We start from the raw sequence: 13,001 nt of genomic DNA, 5'->3' as shown, positions 1-13,001 counted from the left end.
TCTCTATCTCATTCCTGTACTCTGTCTCATCGTTGTTTGAGATCCGACCCACTACGGTGGTGTCGTCAGCAAACTTGAAAATCGAATTGGAGGGGAATTTGGCCGCACAGTCATAGGTGTACAAGGAGTATAGTAGGGGGCTGAGAACACAGCCTTGTGGGGCACTGATGTTGAGGATGATCGTGGAGGAAGTGTTGTTGCCTATCCTTACTGATTGTGGTCTGTGAGTTAGGAAGTTCAGGATCCAGTCGCAGAGGGAGGTGCCGAGGCCCAGGCACGGAGTTTGGAGATGAGTTTTGTGGGAATAATGGTGTTGAAGGCTGAGCTGTGGTCAATAAATAAGAGTCTGACATAGGTGTCCTAGTTATCTAAGTGTTCCAGGGTTGAGTGCAGGGCCAGGGAAATGGCATCTGCTGTGGACCTGTTGTGGCGATAGGCAAACTGTAGTAGATCCAGGTAGTCCAGGAGGCTGGAATTGATTCGTGTCGTGACTAACCTTTCGAAGCACTTCATAATGATGGATGTCAGAGTCACCGGCTGATAGTCATTGAGGCACCTTGCTTGATTTTTCTTAGGTACTGGTGGATTGTGGGAGGAAACCAGAGCACCCGGAGGAAACCCATGCAGACACGGGGAGAACGTGCAAACTCCACACAGACAGTCACCCAAGGCCGGAAATGAACCCGGGTCCCTGGCGCTGTGAGGGAGCAGTGCTAACCACTCTGCCGCCATACCGCCCGTGGATTCTGTAATCCTTCATGCCCTTGCTGAATAAAGTGAGGGTCTACAGGGCTTGAGCTGTGTGGCCACTCATCGGGGTTTAAGCCGATCTGTCCACTCTCTAGATTCCAGATGCCCATTATACTACACAGAAGAATCATTTGAAGAGGAATACACCAAAAATCATTTTGCAAAATACAGGAGTCTGAAAGACAGTGATTAGCCAGGAATATACCACAATTCAGTTGGCTGTTCTGATCGGTGTTTTAAGCCATTATATTCACAAACACAGATGGTTCCGGTATATTTTGAATTGTGGGTTTGTGGGTGAGAGGCTCATGTTGAAGCCATCTTGCACGATTATGTCATCTCCATGTATGGGGACGTTTTTTTCCCCATGCTGATGTATTCTTGGCCTCCAGTCGTGGTCAGCCTGGGCCCGAGGCCTTTGAGCTTAAGGACAGCATGGTGGCACAGTGGTTAGCACTGCTGCCTCACAGCGCCAGGGACCCAGGTTCGATTCCAGCCTTGGGTCACTGTCTGTGTGGAGTTTGGGCGTTCTCCCTGTGGGTTTCCTCTGGGTGCTCCGGTTTCCTCCCACACTCCAAAGATGTGCAGGTTAGGTGGATTGGCCATGCTTAAAGTGTCCCTTAGTGTTCCAAGAGTGTAGGTTAGGGAGATTAGTAGGGTAATTACGTGGGGTTAGGTGAAGTAAAGTTTATTTATTAGTCTCAAGTAGGCTTACATTAACACTGCACTGAAGTTACTGTGAAAATCCCCTAGTTGCCACACTCTGGCGCAATGTTCGGGTACACTGAGAGAGAATTTAGCACGGCCAATCCACCTAAACAGAATTTCTTTCAGATTGTGGGAGGAAACTCTTGCAGACACGGGGAGAGCATACAAACTCCTCACAGACAGTAACCCAAGCCGGGAATCGAACCCAGGTCCCTGGCGCTGTGAGGCAGCAGTGCTAACCTCTGTGCCACTGCCACCTGGGTAAGATGATCTGTCGGAGAGTCGGTGCAGACTCGATGGGCCAAATGGCCTCCTTCTGCACTGTAGGGATTCTGTGAGCCACTGGTTTTGGGCCCAGTTGGTGCAGAATGTCAAAGCCACAACAGATTGCCTTTAGTCGAGTAAAATATCCAAAGGTGAAAGGTCCAAACAAGAGCGTAATCAGACAAACGCTGACACGGAACCATTCGAGGAGACATTTAGGCAGGTGACCAAAGGTTTGGTCAAAGAGGTAGAATTTAAGGAATGTCTGCAGGAGGAAAGAAGCAGAGAGGTACGAGGGTTAGGGAGGAAATTGCAATTCAATTTAATCAGACCTGCCTCGGATTTAAATTAGACTCTAAACTGTGTTGTAAAGAAGGTGGTGAGAGCTTTAGGAAGGAACTCCAGAGCTTTGGACCCAGTCATGAAAATGATGTGCACGAGGCCACCATTTGGAGGAGCACAGAGAGGTGACAAGGTTATCAGGCTGGAGAAGGTTACAGAGAGGTGACAAGGTTGTCAGGCTGGAGGAGGTTACAGAGAGGTGACAAGGTTATCAGGCTGGAGGAGGTGACAAGGTTGTGAGGCTGGAGGAGGTTACAGAGAGGTGACAAGGTTGTCAGGCTGGAGGAGGTTACAGAGAGGTGACAAGGTTATCAGGCTGGAGGAGGTGACAAGGTTGTCAGGCTGGAGGAGGTGACAAGGTTGTCAGGCTGGAGGAGGTTACAGAGAGGTGACAAGGTTATCAGGTTGGAGGAGGTGACAAGGTTGTCAGGCTGGAGGAGGTGACAAGGTTGTCAGGCTGGAGGAGGTTATAGAGATTGGGAGGGTGAGACCCTGGAGAGATTTGAAAACGAGGATGAGAATTTTAAAGTTCTCGATCGGTAGCGACATCTGAATTTTTTTTTGCCCGAGCATTTTCTAAATTATCCACAGCCTTTGAAAGCAATCAGAAGGGAATCATAGAATCCTACAGCGCAGAAGGAGGCCATTCGGCCCATCGAGTCTGCACCAACCACAATCCCACCCAGGCCCTATCCCCATGCATTTACCCTAGCTAATCCCCCTGACACTAAGGGGCAATTTAGCATGGCCAATCCACCTAATTCGCACATCTTTGGACTGTGGGAGGAAACCAGAGCACCCGGAGGAAACCCACACAGACACGGGGAGAACGTGCAAACTCCGCACAGACAGTGAGCCAAGCTGGGATTCGAACGCGGGTCCCTGGCGCTGTGAGGCAGCAGTGCTAACCACTGTGGTTATAAGGAGTAGGTCGTGAAAAAAGCAGGTCATGGAACAAGGTAGTTGGCTGAAAGGCCAGAGTGCGGTCAAAGGCCTTTCAGAGGCCTCGCCAGCCCACCTCCCCACCCTTCACAATTCCCGGGATCTGAGTTTGAATTGAACCCATTCTCTCTCTGTGGAAATTTGAGGCACGTGTCATCGTGGTTCAGTAAGGGTGCTTTTTTATTTATTCCTTCACAAGATGTGGGCGTCGCTGGCCAGGCCAGCATTTATTGCCCATCCCTAATTGCCCCTTGAGAAGGTGATGGTGAGCTGCCCTCTTGAATCACTGCAGTCCATATAGTATAAGTACTCCCTCCGTGCTGTTAGGGAGGGAGTTCCAGAATTTTGACCCAGCGACTGTGAAGGAACAGCGATATATTTCCAAGTGAGGACGGTGAGTGGGTTGGAGGGGAACCTGCAGGTGGGGGTGTCCCCATGTGACTGCTGATGTTGTCCTTCCAGATGGAAGTAGTCGTGGGTTTGGAAGATGCTGTTGAAAGAGCCTCCGTGAGTTGCTTCTTGAGGGTTTGCTTGAGGCATGTTGAAGGGAGTTTCACTCTGAGTTTGTCTGCCATGCACAGTGCAAGAGGCCATTCGGCCCATCACTTGGCAATGCTCAATGCCAGATAGTCATCCTCAAGCAATGCAATGTGTTTCTTTCCCCGACGCTAGCATCCCTCAGCGACATTTGCCTTTGAAATATGTGAGGGAATCGATGCAAGTTCCAGGAAGACAGGTCTCACTTTTGTTTTAAATTCAGGGCAAAGTCCAGCTGCTAATGAGTCTCATTTCCATATGTAAATCACACTCGGCATATTTAGTGTGACCTTATTAGCATAATAAAGATCGTATCCTCCAGACAGTGTAAATATAGACACTATATTCCCTCTCCCTTTATTCTCATCAGGATGTGAATTGGCAGAGGGTGACCCTGTCCCACTGCCTCTGTCCTCTCCCTAACTGTTCAGGAGGAAGTCCTGAGAGACTGACCCAGTCATCCTGACATCCCCTCGCTGACCCTCTGGGATATTGTTGGTGTCCAGTGTATGGAACGGCCTCCGCGAGGAGGCTATCAGCAATTGTGGACTGGCGTCCCAGCTTTGTTCCAGAGAGGAGGAGAAGATGTTGGAAGATGTCTTTAAGGGTTGGCAGGATGTGACCTTGAGGCTGAAGTTGGGAATCGTAGATGTTGTGTGGACATTTCAATCAGCTTCCAGTCTGTAAATTGCGCTTGAGTGTTTATTATTTCATCAATGCATCCAGTCCGTATCCCATCCCATTATACGTCACTTCCTATAATAAACCCATCCCATAATAGGACATCCCATAATATAACCATCCCATAATAAACCCATCCCATAATAAACCCATCTCATAATAGAACATCCCATAACACAACCCATCCCATAATATAACCATCCCATAATACAGTAACAGACACACAATCATCAGGTTCAACTAAGTGTTCTGTAGTAGTATTCAGAACACTTGGGACGAAAGAGGTTGGTACTTCTGGAGATGATTCTGAGAAATCATTTTGACATGACAACAATTGGTCAGCATGGTGTCGCCAAACTAGTTCATCTTCAGTTTGAACCGTGTAAGAAATTGGACCTGTTTTTGCTAAAACTATGGCTGGGACCTATTTTTCATTCGTGACATTATTACACACTAACACTCAATCTACTGGTTGAAATGAGAGTTAAAAGAACATAAGAACATAAGAAATAGGAGCAGGAGTAGGCCATCTAGCCCCTCGAGCCTGCCCCGCCATTCAATAAGATCATGGCTGATCTGACGTGGATCAGTACCACTTACCCGCCTGATCCCCATAACCCTTAATTCCCTTACCGATCAGGAATCCATCCATCCGCGCTTTAAACATATTCAGCGAGGTAGCCTCCACCACCTCAGTGGGCAGAGAATTCCAGAGATTCACCACCCTCTGGGAGAAGAAGTTCCTCCTCAACTCTGTCTTAAACCGACCCCCCTTTATTTTGAGGCTGTGTCCTCTAGTTTTAACTTCCTTACTAAGTGGAAAGAATCTCTCCGCCTCCACCCTATCCAGCCCCCGCATTATCTTATAAGTCTCCATAAGATCCCCCCTCATCCTTCTAAACTCCAACGAGTACAAACCCAATCTCCTCAGCCTCTCCTCATAATCCAAACCCCTCATCTCCGGTATCAACCTGGTGAACCTTCTCTGCACTCCCTCCAATGCCAATATATCCTTCCTCATATAAGGGGACCAATACTGCACACAGTATTCCAGCTGCGGCCTCACCAATGCCCTGTACAGGTGCATCAAGACATCCCTGCTTTTATATTCTATCCCCCTCGCAATATAGGCCAACATCCCATTTGCCTTCTTGATCACCTGTTGTACCTGCAGACTGGGCTTTTGCGTCTCATGCACAAGGACCCCCAGGTCCCTTTGCACGGTAGCATGTTTTAATTTGTTTCCATTGAGATAGTAATCCCATTTGTTATTATTTCCTCCAAAGTGTATAACCTCGCATTTCTCAACGTTATACTCCATTTGCCATATCCTCGCCCACTCACTCAGCCTGTCCAAATCTCTCTGCAGATCTTCTCCGTCCTCCACACGATTCACTTTTCCACTTATCTTTGTGTCGTCTGCAAACTTCGTTACCCTACACTCCGTCCCCTCCTCCAGATCATCTATATAAATGGTAAACAGTTGCGGCCCGAGTACCGATCCCTGCGGCACGCCACTAGTTACCTTCCTCCAACCGGAAAAGCACCCATTTATTCCGACTCTTTGCTTCCTGTCGGATAGCCAGTCCCCAATCCACTTTAACACACTACCCCCAACTCCGTGTGCCCTAATCTTCTTCAGCAGCCTTTTATGGGGCACCTTATCAAACGCCTTTTGGAAATCCAAAAACACCGCATCCACCGGTTCTCCTCCATCAACCGCCCTAGTCACATCTTCATAAAAATCCAACATGTTCGTCAAGCACGACTTTCCCCTCATGAATCCATGCTGCGTCTGATTGATGGAACCATTTCTATCCAGATGCCCTGCTATCTCCTCTTTAATAATGGATTCCAGCATTTTCCCTACTACAGACGTTAAGCTGACCGGCCTATAGTTACCCGCCTTTTGTCTCCTTCCTTTTTTAAACAGCGGCGTAACATTAGCCGTTTTCCAATCAACCGGCACTACCCCAGAATGCAACGAGTTTTGATAAATAATCACTAACGCATCCACTATTACCTCTGACATATCTTTCAATACCCTGGGATGCATTCCATCCGGACCCGGGGACTTGTCCACCTTCAGTCCCATTAGTCTACCCAGCACTGCCTCTCTGGTAACATTAATTGTATTAAGTATTTCTCCTGCTGCCAACCCTCTATCGTTAATATTTGGCAAACTATTTGTGTCCTCCACCGTGAAGACCGACACAAAAAACTTATTTAAAGACTCAGCCATATCCTCATTTCCCACTATTAACTCCCCCCTCTCGTCCTCCAAGGGTCCAACATTCACTCTAGCCACTCTATTCCTTTTTATATATTTATAAAAACTTTTACTATCATTTTTTATATTAATTGCTAGCCTAGCTTCATAGTCTATCCTTCCTTTCTTTATCGCTTTCTTAGTCTCTCTTTGTTGTTTCTTAAATTTTTCCCAATCACTTGTTTCTCCACTATTTTTGGCCACTCTGTACGCAGCTGTTTTTATTTTAATACTCTCCTTTATTTCCTTCGTTATCCACGGCTGGTTCTCCCTTTTCTTACAATCCTTGTTTTTTGCTGGAATATATTTTTGCTGAGAACTGAAAAGGATCTCCTTAAAAATCCTCCACTGTTCCTCAGCTATCCTACCTGCCAGCCTGCTCTCCCAGTCTACCTTAGCCAATTCATCCCTCATCCTATTATATTTCCCTCTGTTCAAACAGAGGACACTGGTTTGAGACCAAACTTTCTCCTCTTCCATCTGAATCAGAAATTCGACCATATTGTGGTCACTAGACCCAAGAGGGTCCTTCACAATAAGATCCTTAATTCTACCTACCTCGTTACACAATACCAGATCCAAAATAGCTCGTTCCCTCGTCGGTTCCGTAACATGCTGTTCAAGGAAACTATCCCGACAGCATTCTAAGAACTCTTCCTCCATTCCACCCTTAGAGTTGTTTTGCCCTCACTTCTCATCTAGCAACTTGGAATTATTACTGATGCTCTACTAACCCTTAAGGTTCTGGAGGTAATATCAAATCAAATGTAGTTCACAGTTTTCTCTTTAAGAGTAGTAATGCAGGTGAACTTTGGATTGTTGCATAAATGGTGTTTCTATAAGATGTCAAAAAGCCACCCAAACGATGAGAACAAAGAACAGTACAGCACAGGAAACAGGCCCTTCGGCCCTCCAAATAGAACCATTCCATAATATAACCATCCCATAATAGAACCATTCCATAATATAACCATCCCATAACACAACCCATCCCATAATATAACCATCCCATAATAGAATAATTCCATAATATAACCATCCCATGATAGAACCATTCCATAATAGAACCATCCCGGAGTACAACCCATCCCATATTAGAACCATCTCATAATGAACCCATCCCATAATACAGCCCATCTTTTTGCTGACCTCCACTGCACCGTCCCTCATACAGTCACAATTGCTTTCCAAATTCTCATCCTTGTGTGTGAACCATTCCATAGCCTCACAACTCCTCGCTCCCTCAACTCTACACACTCTCTGGCCGCGTGTTTCTTTGCGGCAGGATTTTCTGGTCCTGCTGCTGTCAATGGAATCCCCCATCGATGTCACTCCACACTGTCGCAAACCCGTGGGAGGGGGTGCACTGCCAGCGGGACTGGAGAACCCCGCCGGCGTGAACATCCAGAGGTATCCCCCCCCTCATCCACCTTTTTAATCTCTTCATCTGTTTCAGTGTCCATTCCCCATATGAAGCACTTTGGGCAGCACGGTGGCACAGTGGGTTAGCACTGCTGCCTCACAGCGCCAGGGACCCGGGTTCGATTCCCGGCTTGGGTCACTGTCTGTGTGGAGTTTGCATGTTCTCCCTGTGTCTGCGTGGGTTTCCTCCGGGTGCCCCGGTTTCCTCCCACAGTCTGAAAGATGTGCTGGTTAGGTGGATTGGCCGTGCTAAATTCTCCCTCAGTGTACCCGAACAGGTGCCAGAGTGTGGCGACTCAGGGATTTTCACAGTAACTTCATTGCAGTGTTAATGTAAGCCTACTTGTGACACTAATAAATAAACTAAACTTCCTGGAATATTGAGGGTTGAAGGGTGTTTGGATTGAGGTTTTTTGAATTTGGAAAGAAACTGAGAGAAACATTTTCAACTGGTGGGAGAGATGAGGCCAAGTGAACAAAATCCTGCAATCAGAGCGAGGCCATCCAGGGGAGAGATTAGAAAACATTTCTCCATGCAAAGTGTTCAACTCCTACCCACACAAAACAGTAGGTGCTGGCTGGCCTGATCTTTTCAACTCTGTGATTGATAGTTTCTGCCGAGGCAAACTTACCTACCCAAGGCAAGTGGATGGAATTAAGATGCAGATCAGTCAAGATCTCATTTAGCGGTGGAAGAGACTCAAGGGGCTGAATGGCCTTCTCTAGATGCTATGTTCTTCACTCTTGGTGCAATGCCCCTCTCCCTCTGCTGAAGCTTCACGATGCAGCATTGGTTCCTGTCCGTACCTGGAATTGGAGTGGTTCCTGAATGAGGGGGGGAATCTCATAGAAACCGATAAAATTCTAACAGGGTAGATGTAAGAAGGATATTCCCGGTGGTGGGGGTGTCCAGTACCAGGGGTCACAATCTGAGGATTCGGGGTAGACCATTGAGGACGGAGGTGAGGAGACATTTCTTCACCCAAAGAGTGGTGAGTCTGTGGAATTCATTACCACGGGAAGTAGTTGATGCCAAAACATTGAATGTATTCAAGAGGCGGCTGGATACAGCATTTGGGGCGAACGAGATCAAAGGTTATGGGGAGAAAGCAGGATTAGGCTACTGAGTTGGATGATCAGCCATGACCCTGATGAATGGGGGAGCAGGCTTGAGGGCCGAATGGCCTCCTCCTGTTCCTATCTTCTACGTTTCTATGATATTTGGAGGGAAAGTGAGATCAGACTACTGAGTTGGATGATCAGCCATGATCAAAATGAATGGTGGAGCAGGCTTGAAGGGCCGAATGGCCTCCTCCTGCTCCTGTTTTCTCTGCTTAATAAGGATTGTTGAAACTCTGTGTGGAAGTTTCAGGGAGTGTAAACATGTTGTGTAACTCTTAGGGGTTTGTTTTGCAGGTTCACGGGAGCAGATACGCTGATAATGGGCGATGTCACCTATGGAGCATGTTGCGTGGATGACTTCACTGCCAGGGCTCTTGGAGCTGACTTCATGGTGCATTATGGACACAGCTGTCTCGGTCAGTATACCCTCTTCCTGCACACATAGTCCCAATTCATTCTCCAATAAGGATTACAGTCCCAGACATAACTGAACACTGCAGGGTGTTAGATTTCTTATAAACACTGAGAACATTGTGATTTACTTGGGAGTTTGATGCTTATTTTGCCTTTTTAAGTTTGACTGGAGCAGATCTTTCCCATTCATAGAAATCATAGAAACCCTACAGTGCAGAAGGAGGCCATTCGGCCCATCGAGTCTGCACCGACCACAATCCCACCCAGGCCCTACCCCCACATATTTACCCGCTAAACCCTCTAACCTACACATCCCAGGACTCTAAGGGGCAATTTTTTTTAACCTGGCCAATCAACCTAACCCACACATCTTTGGACTGTGGGAGGAAACCGGAGCACCCGGAGGAAACCCACGCAGACACGAGGAGAATGTGCAAACTCCACACAGACAGTGACCCGAGCCGGGAATCGAACCCGGGACCCTGGAGCTGTGAAGCAGCAGTGCTAACCACTGTGCTACCGTGCCGCCCGTGTCACCGGTGGGTAGCACCCTCGCGTTTGAGTCACATGGTTCTGACTTCACATCCCACCCCAGGATCTGAGCAAAAAGATTGAGACTGACATTCCAGTGTGGCACCGGGAGAGTGCGGCACTGTCACAGGTGACGCTTTTCAGATGAGGCCCCATCTTCCTGCTTGGTTGGATGTACAGGATGCTGTGGCACTGTTTTGTAGAAGAGCAGAGAGGAGTTCTCCCCCAGGCTCCCAGTCATTAATTATCCCTCAATCAATATCAGAAAGTGGGAGCTTGCTGTGCACAAATTAATTGCTGGGTTTGCTACAAAACAGCAGTGACTCCACTCCAGAAAGTTCTGCATTGGCATTAAGGCGCATTGAGGCGTTTTCTGCTTGTGAAAAGCTCTCTATGAAAGCAAGCCCTTTTTTTCCTTTCAATGGCAGGTTTGTTATGAGTACTGTCCCCCTCTGTTTCTCTACCTCTTTGGGAACCTCAGGGTGAAGTTGTCCGTCCTCCCAGCCGCATGTTTCTTGGTGGCGGGAGCTGACGCATTGTTCACTGATGGTGGGATTCTCTGGTCTTGCTGCTGTCAGTGGGATTTCCCATCGATATCATCCCACTGGAGGGGGTGCCCTGCCAGCAGGACTGGAGTCATAGAGGTTTACAGCATGGAAACAGGCCCTTCGACCCAACTTGTCCATGCAGCCCTTTTTATTTAAATCCCTAAGCTAGTCCCAATTGCCCGCATTTGGCCCATATCCCTCTATACCCATCTTACCCATGTAACTGTCTAGATGCTTTTTAAAAGACAAAATTGTACCCGCCTCTACTACTACCTCTGGCAGCTTGTTCCAGACACTCACCACCCTCTGTGTGAAAAAATTGCCCCTCTGCCCTTAAATCTATGCCCTCTAGTTTTAGACTCTCCTACCTTTGGGAAAAGATATTGACTATCTACCTTGTCTATGCCCCTCATTATTTTATAGACCTCTATAAGATCACCCCTCAGCCTTCCACACTCCAGACAAAAAAGTCCCAGTCTATCCAGCCTCTCCTTATAACTCAAACCATCAAGTCCCGGTAGCATCCTAGTAAATCTTTTCTGCACTCTTTCTAGTTCAATAATATCCTTTCTATAAAAGGGTGACCAGAACTGTACACTGTATTTCAAGTGTAGCCTTACCAATGTCTTGTACAAGTCTTGTATTCTCTGAAGAATGAAAATTCCAGAGAACGGCTGGAAAATCCCCCCCCCCATCTCCCTTTTTAATCCCTTGATCCATTTCAGTATCCATTCCGTGTATGAAGTACTTTGGGAAGCATTTTGGGACAAGTTGTGGGGGATTCCAAAGCTGAGACGCCATAAATATAAGATAGTCACAAATAAATCCAACAGGGAATCGAGGAGCACTGTCTTTACTGAGTGAGAATGTGGTGATTTCTCGCACAGGGAGTAGCTGAGGCAAATAACCTGTCAGGGAACCTGATCAGAATCCTGGTATAATATATAGTATAGTATGAAACCAGATTAGATCCCAACAATTTTCTATTTTGGCATTAATGTGAGAATATGATGTTTCAATCCAGGAGCGATTCTACTGACAAACTGGGAAGCTTCTTTCAAAACAAATGTTATTTAACAAGACACTTTAACTTTAAATTAGCTTACCCTTTAACAATTGAGCAATATTTAAACATGACTAGATGGGCGGCACGGTAGCACAGTGGTTAGCACTGCTGCTTCACAGCTCCAGGGACCTGGGTTCGATTCCCGCCTTGGGTCACTGTCTGTGTGGAGTTTGCACATTCTCCTCATCTCTGCATGGGCTTCCTCCGGGTACACCGGTTTCCTCCCACAGTCCAAAGATGTGCGGGTTAGGTTGATTGGCCATGCTAAAAAATTGCCCATTAGTGTCCTGAGATGCATAGGTAGGTTAGAGGGATTAGCGGATAAATGTGTAGGGATATGGGGGTAGGGCCTGGTGGGATTGTGGTCGGTGCAGACTCGATGGGCCAGGTGGCCTCTTTCTGCACTGTAGGGATTCTATGAAGATACAAGTCTTAACTGCTAATCTATCCCCATGAGTTGCAATTCAAGCAATATTCCTCTTACAGACTTAACCTCCTCTTTCAAATTAGTTAACAAAGCACAAGTATACTTGCTTTTCTTAGGTCAACAGTCCTGGAGCTTTCAGAACACCTCTGGAGAGGGAAAGACAGAGGAACATCTGTTTTCTTCTCTCAGTCCAAACAGCAACTGCTTGTATTTTTAAAATGAAACTAAACAGTATTTCTTCCCTGCAAGCTTAGCTCCTCCCATTAAGCACATGACTCTGTCTCTGTCAATCAAACTGATCAAAACTCCACATTGACATCCCCACAGGAGAGAGCCAAGTAAATGCAAATGTATTAGCCCAGCTAAAATAAAAATTCCAGGTCTAAAATGAATACTTATGCTGTGCTCCCAGCTACCAATTTAAAGGTTTTGCTCGACAAATTGGCACCCTGCAAAACGGAGCTAAATTCTAAACATAGCCCTTAAAGAAACATGATACACATATATTTCTTAAGGGCCCAGTATCATCATAAACAGCAATGGATTTTAAGTTGAAACTGGATAAATACATGAGGGACAAAGGAAGAGAAGAATTGGGTTGATAGGGTCAGAGGATATAGCAGGTCGTATAAACACTGGCATGGTCCGATTGGGCTGAATGGTCACTTTCTGTGGTGTCAACTTTACATGCTAATTTCCTACAACAGTGATGCCTAGAACAGTAGATAGTTGTGGGGGTTTGAGTTTGGCAACTCCTATTGAGTCATCAGTTGGCAGCATTCATCCTTCTGAGTCATAGAATCTGTAATGCAGAGGAGGCTATTTGGCCCATCGAGCCTGCACTGACAACAATCCCATCCAGGTCCTCCCGTAACCCGACATATTTATCCACCTGAACCTCCCCTCTGACATTAGGGTCAATTTATCATGGCCAGTCAACCTAACCCACACATATTTGGGCTGTGGGAGGAAACGGAA

At 46.8% G+C, this 13,001-nt stretch overlaps 1 protein-coding gene across 2 annotated transcripts in view; it reads left to right on the top strand.

Annotated features, from left to right (window-relative positions):
* dph1 (diphthamide biosynthesis 1) overlaps positions 1-13,001 on the top strand; it is a 682,474-nt gene that overhangs the window by 262,034 nt on the left and 407,439 nt on the right. For both annotated transcript variants that reach the window (XR_013499073.1, XM_078224668.1), the window contains exon 4: positions 9,332-9,453. Coding sequence is in view for 1 of the 2 variants with exons in the window: in XM_078224668.1 (XP_078080794.1) it covers positions 9,332-9,453 (122 nt within the window). In the remaining variant the exon portion in view is untranslated. The remainder of the gene's footprint in view (positions 1-9,331; positions 9,454-13,001) is intronic.

The sequence above is a fragment of the Mustelus asterias genome, chromosome 12 (genome assembly GCF_964213995.1).
Source record: "Mustelus asterias chromosome 12, sMusAst1.hap1.1, whole genome shotgun sequence".
NCBI classification, from domain to species: domain Eukaryota; kingdom Metazoa; phylum Chordata; class Chondrichthyes; order Carcharhiniformes; family Triakidae; genus Mustelus; species Mustelus asterias.
The sequence above is the reverse complement of the archived record's forward strand: the minus strand, read 5'-3'. Positions and strand labels throughout refer to the sequence as shown.